At 38.7% G+C, this 17625-nt stretch overlaps 1 protein-coding gene across 1 annotated transcript; it reads right to left on the reverse strand.

Moving 5' to 3' along the window:
- Positions 1–1532: 1532 nt before the first annotated feature.
- LOC148072227 (uncharacterized) lies at positions 1533–10954 on the reverse strand. The gene is made up of 7 exons (XM_087798652.1): positions 10842–10954; positions 8676–10242; positions 5430–5458; positions 4718–4846; positions 2960–3026; positions 2780–2887; positions 1533–2135 (listed from the first exon to the last, which is right to left on the reverse strand). The coding sequence occupies exons 1-7, from the start codon at positions 10952–10954 to the stop codon at positions 1533–1535; spliced, it is 2616 nt and encodes an 871-aa protein (XP_087654778.1).
- Between the last annotated feature and the right edge of the window lie 6671 nt (positions 10955–17625).

Consider the following 17625-nt stretch of genomic DNA (forward strand, 5'->3'; position numbering starts at 1 on the left):
GTGGATTCGAAGATTATAATTGGTTTAGATGGATTTATTTACTGTGTGTACAATTGATGACTTATATATATACACAATATACACAAAACAAAAAAAAGTATTACATTCTGAACAAACTACATTTCAATGATTTAATGCAATGACCAAGTGGTGCATAAGTCTGTGTTTAAAGAAAACAAAACGGTGAATTATTGTGTTTTATGGAATTATTGACAGAGTGTTTTATGTGTGCTTCAAAAAGAGGAAACAATAATCGTGGATAAAACAAAATACACAATGAATACCAGAGTAACATGGACATTAATACACAACAAGCAATAAAGTCAACTAAACTATTTCGTTTTTTAATCCGTATGAGGGAAACGCAATCCGATAATAATTATATCGCATTATCAAGGGCGACTAATGTCAACATTTTAACACTCATTAAAGGAAGAACTACATTTCAGTTTTATTTGGCACCAAATATGTCCAAATTACATTCATAAATGTTTCACTAAATGTCAGGTTACATTAAAATGTATCTAAAGAAAAATCGAAATGAATATAAATCGTGTATTACTCACCATAATACGTACTCACAGTGACTAGCTTCTGCTAACTGTTAGCATAATGTTCAGTCCTAGTCCATGAAGAAAAATAAAATAAAATGAGATAAAATACTATTAAAATAAATATATCAATATTTTTTTTTTAAGTTTTTAAGCAGCTAACACTTATTTGTGGAGCTACAAGATGCTATTAGCATTAGCCTGCTAAGCTAACAATTAAATAGTGTTAACGCTAAAAGTCAGTCAATATAATAAACACAATTTAAACTTTGTTAACACTTTAAAATACATTTCATATACATATAAATATTAACTATTATTAATCAACTCATAGGTTCCTATTTTGGTTCAATGACTAATATATTTTTACTAAAATGTCTATAGCTAACAGTTTCAATCCCTTTTTGAACAGTTAACATCAATATATACATATATACATATAAAGTATATATATATTAGTTGTAACACAACTAATCCCTGCATTACATTTCTATGAAAGTATATCAGCGCCATCAAAATATTTGAACGGTTGGTTGAAACTTTTCTTGTTTGTTTTTTTAAGCATTGAATAATTTTAGTACTTTAATTTAAAAAATGAAGAAGAATTTATTTTTTAAATGAAGGATTTGTTTTTAAATAATTCAAAAATAATTAGTGCCAACATGACAATATTTATTATATTGAATTTAAAAGGCTACAAATAAAAAATGTAATAGAATAAAGAAATTTAAACTCGTTTTTTTTATTTTAATTGTTGAAAATATTAAATAATAAAACAAGATTTGAATATAGAAAATAAATTGAAACTAATAAGATTATTTAAAAAGAATAAAATATTGAAAGATAACTTTAAAAATTAAATTTAAAAAATGAAACGTTTCAAATACATACAGTAGATATACTTCCATACATTTCTACCCACTGATCACTTCCTGAATGCGTCTTATTGATCTATATCAATAAGTGTGTGGACAGACGCCACTATATAGACTCGTGCTGTGGTGTCAGACGCAGCTGCCGGTCCGACCCAGCAGGTTCCACGCCACCCGCCCACTCCAGGCCCAGCTCCGTCCCCCCACCGGACGCCTTGTGAGCCTGCAGCTGCTGCATGAACTCCTCCAGGAGGTTCTGGGCCGACACGGGGGTCAAAGGGACCACGTCCTCCTCCAGCAGTGACACTTTAATATCGTCTCCGCCCGCCAGGGAGGGGTGCTCTCCAAACACCTGGGGGCCTTTAGACGGGTCGTAGTACTTGGCGGTCTTGGGGTAGACCGGCTGAGGTCTGGCGGTGATGTTCTCGTAGATGGCGTCGCTCATGTCGGCCACGGAGAAAGGAGGGTTGTGATTGGACTCCGGCGGCCACGGGAGGCCGTCTTGACTTTTGGCGGACGGTGGTTGTCTGAAGGGCATGAAGGCCGTGGCCCTCTGGGGGCCCGGCTCAGATTTGGGCAGGCATTTGTGTGCTTCTCCGTTGACGTTTGGTGCAGCAGAGTGGTTGTTGGGAGCAGACATCATCTTGAACTTCTGTAGGGTCCCTGTTGAGTGACAGTGTTTCTCCAGCAGCTCTTTGATCAAACACGGCACCTGATCAGACAGAAGTCAAAAGAAATGATGTCTTTACATATGAAGTATATCGTTGTCATCAGAATAATACATGGTTGAAACGTTTAAAACGCAAAACTTTAATTTTTTTTAATATTTTTTTATCATTTTAAATTTATATTTAATTTAATATTTATAATTTAATTTCATATTTTAATTTAATTTAATTTAATTTCATATTTTAATAACTGAATTGAATATTTTCTATGTTGAATTTGTTTTAAACTAATCATTTAATTAATTATTTTAAAAATAAAATCGTTTTTTGGGGGGGGTTAACAGTTGTTGTTTTTTTTTATGTAAAAATTTCAAAATGAATGATTTTTTTTACACAGTCAAACATTTGACTGTGTAAAAAAAAGAAAATACATATTAACTTGTATATAAAAGGCCAAGAGTAAAAAGAAATGAATTGATATTTTTTTTTATTATTATAGGAATAGAATATGAAACTAAAATTAAAATTATTTAGTTAAACAATCAATAAAAATGACCAACGAGTGTTTCATTGAATAAAAAATAGTTTTCAACATGTTTGTTTTAAAACGCCATCAAATCCGTTTGTTCTCATTACAAACACACTAAATGTGTTCCTGCAGCTGACCGGTAGATGGCGGCAGACTCACATTAATGTTCTCCAGTGCGGCGATGGTCTTGTGCGCGTCCTCCAGCTGGGAGCTCAGCTGGGAGACCTGGTTCAGGAGAAACCTTCTCTCGTTGTTCAGACTCTCTGACTGCAAAGATAAAGCACATGCATGTGATCAGTGAAATATGATTAGTGTTGGTTTTAAACTCGGTTGACTCACTGCTATGTGTAAATGTTCTCCCAGGATGTTGTTGGCCTGTTTGGTCCCCGTGTGGGTCTCCAGGAGGCTGCAGGGACACAGACCATAATACTTTAAGGTTTGAAACATATTTAATGATAAACATACCATGAATGAAGGGTAACATCAACTTGGTTAAAACGTACAATAGGTAAATAAATTATTGGTGGAGATCTGCTCTCTGAGTCTATTTCTTGTCATTATTATAACAGATATTGTGTAGTACTCTGGTCTACGGTGGCCTAGAAGTAAAAAAAAAAAAAACTATCAACCGATTTAAATAAAATTTAAAACTCATGAAACGAATTTAAGGAAATATAAAAAATGTCCAGTTTGTACATTTGGTTCCGGAAATTCTTATATAGTTTCAGACATTAAATATTTGTTTCAGGAAATAGTAAATTTGTTTCAGAGTTTGTAAATTTGTTTCAGGAAATTGTAAATTTGTTTCAGGAAATTGTAAATTTGTTTCAGAGTTTGTAAATTTGTTTCAGGGAATTGTAAATTTGTTTCAGAGTTTGTAAATTTGTTACAGGAAACTGTAAATTTGTTTCCAGAAATTCTAAATGTGTTTCACAGTTTGTAAAAAAAAAAAAAAACGGTTTCTAAATGTGCTTTAAAGTTTGTAAATTTGTTTCAAGAAATTGTAAATTTCCGTTTTAGAGTTTGTTTAAGGAAATGTGATTTTACTTCAGAGTTTGTAAATGTGTTTCTAAATGTGCTTTAAAGTTTGTAAATGTGTTTCAGCAAATGGCAGTTTAGTTTGCAAATTTGTTCAAGGAAATTGCAAATGTCTGTTTTAGAGTTTGTACATTTCTTTCAGGGAATTTTACATTTCTGTTTTAGGGTTTGTATATTTGTTTCAAGAAATTGTAAATGTCTGTTTTGGAGTTTGTAAATGTGTTTTCTCGAAATTTTAAATGTCTGTTTTAGAGTTCTTAAATGTGTTTTAAGAAATTGTAAATGTCTGTTTAGAGTTTGTAAATGTGTATCGGGAAATCGTACATTTTAGTTTTGGAGTTTGTAAATGTATTTTAAGAAATTTAAAATGTCAGTATTAGAGTTTGTACATTTGTTTCAAGAAATTGTAAATGTCTGTTTTAGAGTTTGTAAATGTGTTTCAAGAAATTGTAAACGTCTGTTTAGAGTTTGTAAATTTCTATCAGGAAATCGTACATTTTTGTTTTTGAGTTTGTAAATGTGTTTTAATAAATTGTACATTTCTGTTTTAGAGTTTGTAAATGTGTTTTAAGAAATTGTAAATGTCTGTTTTAGAGTTTGTACATTTGTTTCAAGAAATTGTAAATGTGTGTTAGAGTTTGTTTCAAGCCACACACTGGTCTCAGTTGCAGCTTCATTTGACTGCGTGACGCTAACATGTGTCCAACTGTGCAACAAACTGTGCAACAAACCGTGGAACAGATGACGACAAACCCTGGCTGTGAACGGTCGTGACTCCAGTTGTCTGTTCAAGAGCAGGAATGTGCAGCAGGTGGACAACAGGTGTTACGACTGGTGTCACCAGAGTTTCACTCACATGTTTGACGACAGGTGACAGAAGTCACGTTTGTAAAGGTCGCGTCGGGGCCTGAAGGAGATGATTCGCTATGTTTCCAGAGATCAATACGTCTATATATGGACCCCCATGTGAAGCCATAGGTTAAATTGATCGGACTTTCCGGCATCAATACGTAAACGAACTGAATGTACAAGTTCAATCGTTTCGCTATCGCCGCCGACCTTTTGTATTTCTCCTTGACGCTGCCGAGCTCGTCCCTGGTCCTCTGGAGTTCCGTCTCCAGGCTCTCGATGCAGACCACCGTCTGGAGCAGGTTCTGCTGGAGGTCAGAGTTCTCCTCCTGAAGAGCCCTGAGCAGAGGGAGGAAGACCAGACGTGACTTCTTTATCGTCAGCTTTTTCGCTCTGATCTGAAAGATCTGACTTTAAAAAATGTAGCAAACTGTACTAAATATGTAGTGATGTGTTGATGAAGCTTCATGAAACAGTGTCATGTTGTTTAGAGGTCAGTAGGTGGCGCCACCAGTTTAAAAATGATGTGATTTTCCATTAGAACAGTTGTTCAAAACAAAGGTAAATAGTGCAGAGACGACATCTAGTGGACTCTGAAAATAATGACACTGCTTCATGAAGCTTCATTCTAGTCCATTACTAGTAAAAAGTGTCACTGTAACTGAAAAAACATTCTCAATGTGTGTTTATTTTACAGTTAAATACAAACATAGACAAATATTCTGCAGTAGAAGCTGCTTCCGTGTGCATCAGGAGACAAAATGAGGTTCAGACAGTTACGTAAGAGACACTTTGTCCCATTAAACCAGAGCGGAAAGACTGATTTATTTGCGATCGATATCTCCTCGTCCATTACAAGCCACACACAATGAGAAGACAACAGCATGAATTACAAATGGAAAATGAATGCGAGTTTCCTTACTTGAGATGGTTGATTTCGTACGCTGTTTCCTACGAAGGAAAGTAACACAAGATGAATAAATCCATGATTAATATTGTGTCGCAGCTTTAATTTGACCCTAATTAATGAACATTCATTTTCATTAAGTCTGGTTTCTAACCCTGACCCTTCATTTTATTCAATCAAAGTAGATTCATGTTCGTGTGGACGACCTATAAAGACAACATTAGGATATATTGAGTTTTAAGTATTAAAACACAATTTTGCAATTAGACTCTTTCCCTTAAATATACAGTTTGTTCAGTCGTAACTCTGTTCTCTAAAATGTTTGGTCACTTGTGTGATCGAGTTTAACACCCCTTGAATAGGATATATATGACTCTATACTTGGAATTCCAATCAGTACTAGTACAGAATCCTGCTACTGAAGCAGGTTCTTAATATTGATATGGGTTAGGGTTAGGGTTTGATCCGAATTTCTCCAATTATAATTGGAGATTGTCCAGGTAGAACTCCCATTTGTCCTAGTACAGGTTGGAATTCCAATATTCAGATCCCAATACAGTAGTAGGTTCCCAATGAGTACTAGTAGAGATTGGGATATCAATATTCTGTACTAGTAGAGATTTGAATTCCAATCTCTACTAGTAGGATTCCAAATCCTACTTGATTCCAATCTATACTTTGACATATGTCTACATTAAAGAATATCACAATATTTTTATATTTTACAATTTTCTGAAACAAATATACAAAAATATTGAATTAAACATTGCAATATTCTTTTTCACGATACCGTACTTATAATCAACAGCACTGTAACGAATTTATTTTGATTAATATATTTATTTTATTGTTTATATTTCAGTAAAGTGTTTATAACATAATGCATTTCCATTTTTGCAGTTAAAAAGGCACATATTCATGGCCTTTTTTTTCAGTTTAATGTTGCAATTAAACTTTCGTCCACTAGATGGCTGCGGTTTCTACGTCCTGCGCAGCCAGAGGAACCGCAAGATCCCAGGGATGACTGGGGACGAGAGGATACATGCTTTTAAAGCTGATGTTTGGACATATTTTGGTTTTGAAAACAAATGAAAGCATTTTCGACTTCGTCAAGAGTCATGTGGTCAGTACAGGGGCAAGGATACGATATATTGTGATACTGTACTAACACATATATATTTTTGTTATTGTCTTCAGTGTTTGCAGAATTTACAGACCACTTGACTCTTGACGAAGCAGTCTCTTCGTCCTCCGCAGCCAGAGGAAAAGCGAGATCCCGGCGATGACTGGGCATGAGAGGATACAGTGGACTCCAGCAGCTTTTGAAGCTGATGTTTGGACATATTTTGGTTTCGAAACAAGTTAAATCAGTTACGACTTCGTCAAGAGTCATGTGGTCTGTAAATTCTGCAACACCAGAGTCAGGTACTCAACAATACTACAAATATATACATGTTATTACAGTAACAGTACAGTGCAGTAAGTTGCAATATATCTTATCGTTGTCCCCGTGTCGTGATGCTTATCCTATCGGCAGATTCAAGCACAATGATTAACTATACACGTACATGTCTGCTCACATGCCTCCAGGCGAGTGATTTGAAAGACAGAGGTGTGTGTGTGCAATGACCTTTTGAATGATATGCGACCTGAGCTCCACCAATGTATTCAATAAATACTGATCTGTGCGAGGCATACCAACAGACCTTGCATAACATTCAGTATCTCCCTCCGTACAGGGTGTATTAGCGAATTTATGTAAGGGACAACGTGTTGCACGTTTTATTAAAACAGAAATGCAGTTTATTCAGGGGTTTTGTGTGTCTTTGTGAGCGCTTCAGTTGTGTTCTTTTTTCCTCAGAAGTGCTGCATTGCTAAAGCATGACTGCAGTGCAGAGGCTTTGCCCACACGGTGACTCAGCTGCTAGAACTCTCTCATTTCTAACTCTGATGAGTGAGCAAGCTTACATAAGAAAAACTATCTGCAAAAATAAAATGTTGATGTGAAGCTTAAATAAATATTTGTTGGGGTAACTTAAACTAAATTTTTTAATTGTTATTTGAAAACATTTATATTTCGCACTGAATCGAGTAATTCATTTACTCTTTGGGTCATTTTTGTTGTGAAACTCAATCTAGTAAAGAGAATCTGGTGATACACTATGTACCACGATACAGGGGCAAGGATACGATATATTGTGATACTGTAGTAACACGTATATATTTGTGGTATTGTCTATAGTGTTGCAGAATTTACAGACCACGTGACTCTTGACGAAGTCGTAAGTGCTTTCATTTCTTTTCAAACAAAAATATGTCCAAACATCAGCTTTAAAAGCTGCTGGAGTCGACTGTATCCTCTCGTCCTCAGTCATCGCGGGATTTCAAAGGTCCTTTAGCTGCTGGCATCTAGCGGCCGGAAGTTCAATTGCCACACAAAAAATCAACAGGTTATTAAAGCAGCTCTGGGTAGTTTTTGGTATAATTACGGTACAAAAACAAAGTTAAACTTATGTTATTTAAAAAGCCGTCATAATGCATTTCATGTACATTTGAAAAGATATACAGTAATTATTTGGGTTTATTTATAAATAAACCATGTAATAGTAATAGATGTTAAGACAAAATGGGATTTTCAAGCCAAAAATAAACAAAAAAGGAGGTTGTTGGGTCTTAAAAATAAGGGGATATAGTGATGACGAATATTTTTAAAGTAAAGTGGAAAAGAACATCACAATATTTTCGAAAATTTGTGTTTGTTTGTTTTTCAAGCGTCTCTTGATGGATTTTTAAGTATGGCTATGAACTATTAGAGCACAACACTGTACAACAATCATAATTTTCATATATATAAGGAATAATTGGCATTAGAGGACCAAGACCCAGTTGTGAAAAAAACATTATGAAATATATACATGGCAGCAGCTAAAGGACCGTTGAAATCCCGCGATGACTGAGGTCGAGAGGATACAGTCGACTCAGCAGCTTTTAAAGTTGATGTTTGGACATATTTTGGTTTTAAAACAAATAAGATTAGCTACGAATATGTCAAGAGTCATGTGGTCTGTAAATTCTGCAAGACCAGAGTCAAGTACTCGAAAAAACTACAAATATATACTTGTTACTACAGTGCCACAATATATCGTATCCTTGCCCCTATATTGTGATACTTATTGAAGGCTTTTTATTTATTTAGTTTCTTGTATAAGCTAACTCCAGGCTAAGCTACACGAAGTACCAAGTAGCTTTAATTTGACTCACCCAGTGTTGCTTGGAGGTCTCGGCACGCTGTTGGGAATCCATGCCACCTTTCTCTGTACTGGTGCCTTTGCTGGACTTATCTTTGTTCCTGGACGAATCAGATTTGCTGGATGATGATTCAGAACCGAGTCCAATCCCAGCACCTTCTGACGAGAAAGAGGACGACGTGCCTGAGCCCTGTTGGCTCAGAGTGGCTCGTGCCTGCGGCGCCTGAGGAAGATGTTGAGGATATGTGCCGTGAGCGGGGGAATCCTGCTGTTTGTTCTGGGGCCGCTGCCTGGGCTTGATGGTTTCCGGGCTGGTGCGGTGACCGTCGGTGAGATGGGGCCCGAACCTACCGTGCCGGTCCCCTGACATGCTGCTTCCCAGGGGTGACGGCCTCTTTTCTCCGCGTTGTTTTCCATGGTTGGCATTTTTGCTGTTGGACTTGGGGACGCACTGAGGCGGTGGACTTCCTTGATGATGACTGGCTGCATAGGAGATCATTTTATCGGATTCAGAACAGTTCATCTTTTCCTGAGCTCTGCTGCCAGTCTGAAGTTCTGGCCTGCTCTGATCCTTGTCCCTCTTGTTTCGTGAATTCTTTTTGGTGGGGAGCTGAGGTTTGACCGGGTCGGCCGGTGGGGCCGGGGCGGCCGGTTGGCCTTGAGTCGCGGGTTGGTTATTATTAACGCCTAACATTGTAAGACTGGACGGACTTATCACCTGTTTTGTGATTTCGTCAAGAAAAGCGGAGAACCTTAACTTCCCTTGCAGGAAATGTTCTCGAGCGTGTTCGATCTCCGCCTGCTTGTTCACTTCAGGGTTCGGACCTTTGGCCGTTTCATCTTTGGCGACCCTCGGAGAGAGAACCTCCATCGACCTCGCCTTGCGGATATCTCCGCTGGGGGTTTTGTTTTTCAGGATCCCCTTGCCGGGAAGTAGCATGGAGGACACGGCTCTCTTGGGACCTCTTGAGACTTCGAGCACGATGTCTTCCTCGCTGAAAGCAAGGCTTCGATTTAAGCTGGACGTCTTATAAAGTGGGCCGAAGTCGGGTTTGCCAGATCCCTCGAAACCATCTTTGCCCTGCAGACATTCAGAGCTCCTGCTGTGACCTCGCTCCAGGGTGGACATCACTGGTCGACCTCGCTGTTTATTGCTCTCGCCGCTGCGAACGTCGCTTCCGTGTCTGACGGTGGCGAAGACGATCGGTTTGCCGCCCTCGTCGTCGCGGAGCATTCTTTGTCCCGCTGCGATATTTGAGCAGGATAGAGAATGCTGTGGTCGCTCGGCGTGGTGGGTCGGAAAGGGGTCGATGGCGCTGGTCTCTGTGTACCAGGAGGAATAAGAGGACAGCGAGGAAGACGAGGAGATCGAAGAAGAAGACGTCCGATGCGGGGCCATGTGACCTCCTTGATCGTACATCATTTCGCTATTCTGCGTCCGGCGGTGTTGTTGTTGTTGTTGTTGTTGTTTCTGGTGCTGACGAGGGCCGTCCACGTGGTAGTCGTCTTGGAAGTTTAGATTGTAGCGATGCCTGAGGTTGTCGTCCGTGTTTCTGTCACTGTCCTCGTTGTCCGTGTACCTTCAAAGAAAAGTAGAGTTTACATACTTTGTCTTTTTCAACTCAGAAAAAGCTACTTTCTTAAGTCTTTCCTACGTTTTTTGGTGAGCACTTTGAAAAAAAAGCCCTTGAACTCATCGCCTAACGCCAAAATAGTGTAGCCAGAATAGAGAAACCTAGTTCAGGTCTATTTGGAGAATACCAAGTTGTTCATAAGTCAAACAGGAGACTTGGTCTCGCTAAAGTAAGTAAGTAAGTCATTTTTATTTGTATAGCGCTTTTCCAGACCAGGGTCATAAAGCGCTTAAACAATCAAAACAATATTCAATAAAGTATATACTTTAAAGGTCAAGATAATACTGATAACACAACAGGAGTTCAAGAAAATCAAGGAAAAGCCTGAACAAATAAAAACGTCTTAAGATGTTTCTTAACGGAGTCAGTAGATCCATCAAGCGCAAAATAGTGTCCTCGCTCCGCCCCAATGTCCCTATTGTCCCTATTGAGTCTTCCTTTAAAAGTAGTCCGATCCACTTGGACCGGTTTCTCTCGAGCAGCGGACCCACTACTTACACGACTATATAATCTGTCACGATTAAAATGTTTTGGATTCATCTTACCTTTGTGAATGACTGTCGTAATAGTGTTGAGATTGAGATTGATGATGGTGCCTCCGGTTCCTCTTCTCCTCCGGGGAAACCGGCCCGTGAACGGGTTTGAAGTACTTCTCCATCTTATCCTTGGGTAGATTATCGAAATTGTCACAAACTATCCTGAAGCTAAAAGTGGGGAAAATGTACCTTATCTGTGGATATCGATAGTTAGAAGGCGGATCATGAAGTTCTGCGGACACTAGACCCGGACAAGTCTATCTAGCTGCGCTGTCACCGAAGCCTGTGCCTAAATGACAATGGAAACACGCGTCTATGAAATGGGTTTTAATTACATCACGCCTGATGTAACTGCAGGAAGTTCAATGAACCAGCCTGAAGAGAAGGACGGTTGTCCTCGCAAATGCGACACAATTGTAATGACCTCTAGAGGAAATCCATAACTGCCTCCGATTAACTCGCTGACGTAATCCCTGCTATGTGATGCTGGACATTATCGAGGGAAATGTATTCATTTTTCTGGTTGATGTGGTCGTTGTTGTCGATGCATTCACTTCAAGTACAGTTGCTGACAATCCCTGAATTTTGTGGAAGAAAAAATATTGAATTACTTCTGTCTGTCATACAACAACAAAAGGGAATCCTGATAGTACCAAGTTATCTATCGAAGAGCTCAGCCATAGTTGGTAAACAGTGGATGAAACAGTGTCTGTTATTAGCTGATATCGGCTTATTTTTTCAGTTTCATAGCAATGGAAGTTCCTTCCCCAACCAACAATGCCATTATAAACAGATAAATTCCCACCTTTGTCAGATGGCAGTATCTATTAGCAGTACTTTTAGCAGTATCTATCACTTTTATTCTGTTTTTGCTCTAATTTTTATATTGTTCTATTTTTTCATTTCTATATTACTTTAATTTTAAGCTTATTTTATCTCCTGTTTACAAAAAAAATGCAATGCGGTCGAAATTTTTTTTATATATATATATATATATATAGTGTTTATATTCTTAGCTTTTGAAGCTGTTTCTGATTCTGGAATACTCTGATGAAACTGGTAACTAAGTAAGTAATATATATATAGATGTCCTAAAAAAAAAAAAGCCAAGTGCCCCTGATTTAATTTTGTCCACATTTTCTGCATCTGAGTTTTCAATTCTTCAATGCTGCTGCTTTTTATGATAAAGTGAAAATTAAAAATAAGTATTATCTTCTACTCACCATCATGTCGACTAAGGGTTGGGATTATTTTCAGAGAAATCTTTTCCCTTTTAGAGTTATAGACAAAGAATGTTTTTTCATTTTAATGTAGCGACTGGAGCTCAATTGTCCTCTTTATCTTCGACCCAAAAACAATTCCAAATACCTCAATACTGCTCGTCCATCACGGCCATTTTGTATTGAAGCCTTCACATTTGAAACTGTTTCGGAAAAAAACAACAAATAATAAAATAAGTCTAACCATTTAAGCGAATTACTGCACATTATCTGTATATGTTCATCTGTTTAAAAGGCCTATTGAACATTATTTATTTCCTCCCCTTTCTCGCTAATTTGTTCAATTTTCATAGCTGCTGCTTTTCTATTTTTAATGTGTTTTTAATGCATCTTTGAGTCTGGAAAGGCACCTGTTAATGCTAAGTAAGAAAGTAAGTAATACATGTTATTTTACTAGTTTTATTATTATAATTAATACGGTCTCAAAGTGGCTGGGCACGGATTTGTCTCTATTCTTTGCAATAAAAAGTATCTTCACACAACTAATGTGAGACAAAAAACATAGATACCAACTTAAAGGTGAGTTTAAACAGAAACCCAACTTTTAGTTTATTGTGATTGCATTTGAAAAGAAAAAAAAGGGGTCCATTCATTGGATGACAGTAGAACGATTGAAACTGTGATGAAGTCAGTTAGATAATGTCGGGGGAACATGTCCCAACACAGTAGTTCAAATAAAAACAAAAACCCGGAAGTTGACTTTCTATTGGAGGGCAACAACGCGTCACGCAGCGTCATGGCGCTCCCTGCTGGTGACTGTCGGGACAACTTGTAAATTTCCATCACGTCAGCGAACACACTGAAGTATGAATTAGAAATAACTTTATTAATCCTTTAGTAAATGACACGTACAACCTAAAAGATAGTAGATACAATAATAACGAAACTCATCAACTCGAAACAAAGCGCGACCAACGTCTATCTTTATCAATGATCAATAAAAACGCTAGAGTCTATAAGGCGAAGTGAGAATAAGATGATTACATTTTTATTCCTTTTGTTTTTTCGACCAAAAAATGGTGGATAAACGCTGAGAAGAAAAGAAGTAGGTCCGGCGAATTCTAGACGGTTCTTGCCCGATCTGGTTTGGAGAGCCGCGTTACACACAATGGATCGCTGCGCTCTTCTTTTTAGTATGACGTCGACACTTTTTCAAACTGTGATTTTATTGTTAAATATCGAATATTTTAACAAACAAATTACGTATTTATGTTGAAATGTGTTGTTTGGTGTGGGCGGTGGTCTTACAAGCCTGGCTACAGCTCATCGAATGACAGTAAACACCTCCTAAACGCCAGCTAGGCTGAAAACGTGTAAACTACGTTGAAATCGGTGTATACTTCGTTTTATCGTTTCCTTATCATCTAGAAAATGCTTTAGTTTGTACAACTCTATATTTTGTCTTATTTTTGGTCAGTTAAACGCGACATTTTTCAACAAAGAATTCGGACTACTTTTTAGGTCGGAGGATTATCGACCGTGACATCACAGAGGCTATAAAAGCGGGGTGTGCCAGGCAGCCATTTTCAGAAACGCATAGACGACACACTCGTACCATGAGGCTCATCAGGTGAACTCGATCTTGTTTTGTTTCACTTATTTTACTCGTAAAAGCTTTATTATCATCGATAAACTTAACGCAGGTCTTGTTTAGTTGGACGTTTTGTATTTAAATGCCTCTTTAATGGTCGTGTTACGTCGGTTAGTTAATCCAACGTCCAATGTTTTTTTTCTTTTTAAAAGCAAAATTTTTTCCTTAAACATCTTTGCTATTCAACATTGATACAAATTGGTGTTTTTTAAAACCTTTTTTTCCCAAACATGTTTTCTAGTAACATGGTAATCCAACCTTTATTGGTTTCTGTCGTTTTAAAAATGGCCATGTCGTCGTCGACGATGACGTTTTTTCTTGAACCAGTAGTGAGGACGAGGGCATTTTCTCTAAATAGTTTTCTGATAGAAGACGTGACGTAATCTGAAACGTTTATTGTTGGTGAAATCTAAAATAGTCACGTCCAACTGCCTTTCTGATGACGTAGGCAAAACATGGCGGCGCACAGCGAGCGGCTAACGGCGCTAGCGACTTACTTTGTTGTGATCGGGCGATCGGTGAAAGTATTTTTTCTGAAGAAAAAACATACGTTTGTAATACGATATTCAATGCTCATCCAAAAGCTTTAAATCATATAACGAACCATGTTTTTTGAATAGAGTTAAAATTGGTATTACTACTAGTAAGAAGATGCTACAGGAAGAACTTATTGAAATTATTCAGATCAATAGTTTCCAATAAATACGAAAGTTCTATTCTGATTTTTGTCAAACATGACGTTATTTAAAGAAGTTTCCGGTTACAGATTTCCTACCTAGGGAATGAATAAGTATTTTTTTTGCTTAGAGATTAAGATTTTCTCCTTAATGCTTCTTTAGAAAACCAGCTGGTTATGTAGTGGTTAACAAGAGAACGCTACGAGCAGTTATGACTAGTTTTGATTTATTTGATGCCGGTTTAAGGCCTTTTTCTTTTTTTTGTATTTGAAAATACACTTTTTTTTCCTCACCATTTTCGGGGGTTGTGGGCACAAGATGGACTGAGTTACATGAATTCGGGATCCTTTTTTTTATTTTTTATGGACTGAGTTATTTTTTTTGAAAATGGACTTAGTCAATAGAAGATCGTAGGACCATCGGGGAACAGACCATAGGACTCGGCACCAGGCAAGGCAGGACCAGAGCGGCACCAGGCAAGGCAGGACCAGAGCGGCACCAGGCAGGACAAGACCAGAGCAAACCGAGGCAGGACAGGACCAGAGCGGCGCCAGGCAGGACAAGACCAGAGCAAAACGAGGCAGGACAGGACCAGAGGGCGTTGGGAGGAGGCGACCTGAAAAGGGCAAGCAACAGCTACAGTCAACCAGATCGAGCCAGACGGGCGGGGTAGCCACACAGAGCAGCCATCTCAAGCGGTTCCAAGCAGGCCAGCCAGTGTCGGGGAAGGCAGGAGAGTTCTCAGAAGTAACATCTAGCCTTATTAAAGACCAGGCATATGGTTTGTATGTTGGGTAGAAGTATCGTTTGAGTATTTAGAAGCCGCAATATCTCTTAAACAATAAATAGAACAAAATTACTCGCACAGCTTTTTCTTCCTTTTCCAGGCAAGCGGTTTAAAGTGTTTCGTACTGTGGTCGACCGTCCCATTGTGCGCTGGCGAGGTTGTGGTGTCTTCTGTGATGAATACCTGGGTTGTGTGGTGGTCCGAGGACCGGCATATGTGGACTTCTCTACGCCTGCGATCTCAAGTAGTTCCTGTGCCAGAGAGATGCAGTCCTTGTTGTTCAGTTGATCTACTAATTCTACGGAGGAGGGGATAACGGAACATCTCCACAGCGGGCCGTATGCGCGTATACAGCAACCCTTTGGTGATGCCTCCATCCCACATTGGTACAGTTCAGCAACGCCTACTTAAGCACAGCAGTGAGTCAATGCATGAAGTGTATGTGTGGGTGTTGTACTTCACTTGGGCTACATGGTAAAATAAATTCTTACTAAGAATTGTATTTAAATGGCACAGTTAATTCTGGGTTGGATTATGGGGGAGGGGGGAACTTAAAATGTCTTCCCAGTTCTTCTTTTTGCAGGCCTGCTCCCCTAAAGCTGAACCAACGAATGTTAACCCCTGCTAGAAGCTTGGCACACTTGAGCCCATCTTGTTATCTATAGCGCTTTGGATCAGGATCATGTCCATCCACTGCGAGTCTAAACCATGTAGGAAGGTATTTGCCTTGAGCCCACAAATATTTCTTGTACCTCTTATTTGGGTTGAAATGGTTACTTGGAAACTGGGCGGGTGGGTTGTGGGGTGTTAATCAGTCTCTCCCTAGACTTCACAGCTCCACCTTGTCCAACGCATATGCCTTGAATACGAACCGTCCTGACGAATTGAAGGGGACGCTCGTCGCATAGCAGCGCCAAATAGTCCTCTGTAGCAAGATTCTGTATTTCCAGTGGACGTGGTAACAATCCTCTTACCAGAACCATCTATATCTTTGAAGAAAACGTTGTTTTGTGGGTAGGGCTGTGTATTTGTGAACTCTTGCAGATATAAGTACATATCCAGCTCTTGGGAAAGCCACCAAAAGTCCATGATGTCAGTTCAAACGGAAGGAAAACATCGCTGTTGCTTGTGGTATTTGATAAACCATTTTAGTAAATCTACAATTATTCTTAACCAGTCTCTGTACCCCCTTACATTAGAAACATTTTGTGGTTATTTTGTTTGTTCTTGGGGAGGGTAAATGTGGGAGAAGCTTTTTTTTTCTTTGCATTTTTCAGTGTGCTGTGCCATGCGCGCTTTCCAAAACCGAGATCATCTGGAAAATCTAACTCATTGTATGTTCAACTTTCCTTGCGCATCGAGCATCACGTAAGCTCACTTATTGTACCTACATTATCTTTAACATCCATTGTCTGGCTAAATTCCTTTGCAATTAGTTGCTATGCCTTGTATTGACAATACAATGAGTAAACTATCTGTAAAGGATTTTCTTATTGCATAATAAATGCATAGCTTGTTTTGATTGAATTCAGTATTGGTATGCATTTGTTCTTTGGGGGGGGCTTGTGTGGGGGAAGCTTTCTTGTGCTTTTTCAGGTAAAACTAAAGCTTGGAGCTCTCTAGAGCACGGATGTGACCAGGGCACGAATGACACCTTTTCAAAGTGGAAGTAGAGTGCAGATAAGTTGAATCCATCAAATGTTGTTAGAATACAGACCCAAGTGGGGACTTAATTTTAATCGGCCATGATGGCGCTCTATGTTAACAAAGCACTTGAATGTAGAATATGCACAGCTGTGCTTTCTTACAAGGCTCTTGTCATGATGGAAAGATTTGATGGACGACTGATTCACACATTATCTGCGGTAAAGCATTTGGTAAGGATAACTATGGTCAGTTCTGTGATATTTGGGGAATATTGGGGGGTTGTTGTCTTGTCTTCCTCTTGATTTTTGCAGAAAAATCCGAATACAAGAATCCATTCATCTTAGGACGACACGTGAATCTCGCTGCTCTTTGAAACCAACTGCCAGTTCAAACCAGTCAGGTCATTTTTGTCAAACGAGTTTCAAGGCTAGTCCTCAGCCCTTCGCCCTCGCGCAACTGTGTGAGAGGCAGCTCAGGTCTTGAATATATTTCGCGCAACTGTGCGATCATAGCAATAAGTAACATGGGCTGAGGAAAGCTGTGCATTGTGCAGCTTTGTCTTAGTTATAATTGCAGCGCAAATGTGTTGCCGTAGGCATTGTCCTGGTGTTGGCTGTGTCCATGCACTTCTCTCTCCAGAAATTCAGAGTACAAGGCTGCTCCGAGTACGTGCGACTTCTACTAACCTGAAGGGTATAGTAAGATGACTTATTTTGCAATGTATTGGTAGTCAACATGACATCTTGGAACTGACTTAACGTTAACCTCATAATCAGTAATAATGCTTTACTAGTGCATTCCTCTTTGGCCT

This window comes from Callionymus lyra, chromosome 9 (assembly GCF_982586985.1).
Source record: "Callionymus lyra chromosome 9, fCalLyr1.hap1.1, whole genome shotgun sequence".
NCBI lineage: Eukaryota > Metazoa > Chordata > Actinopteri > Syngnathiformes > Callionymidae > Callionymus > Callionymus lyra.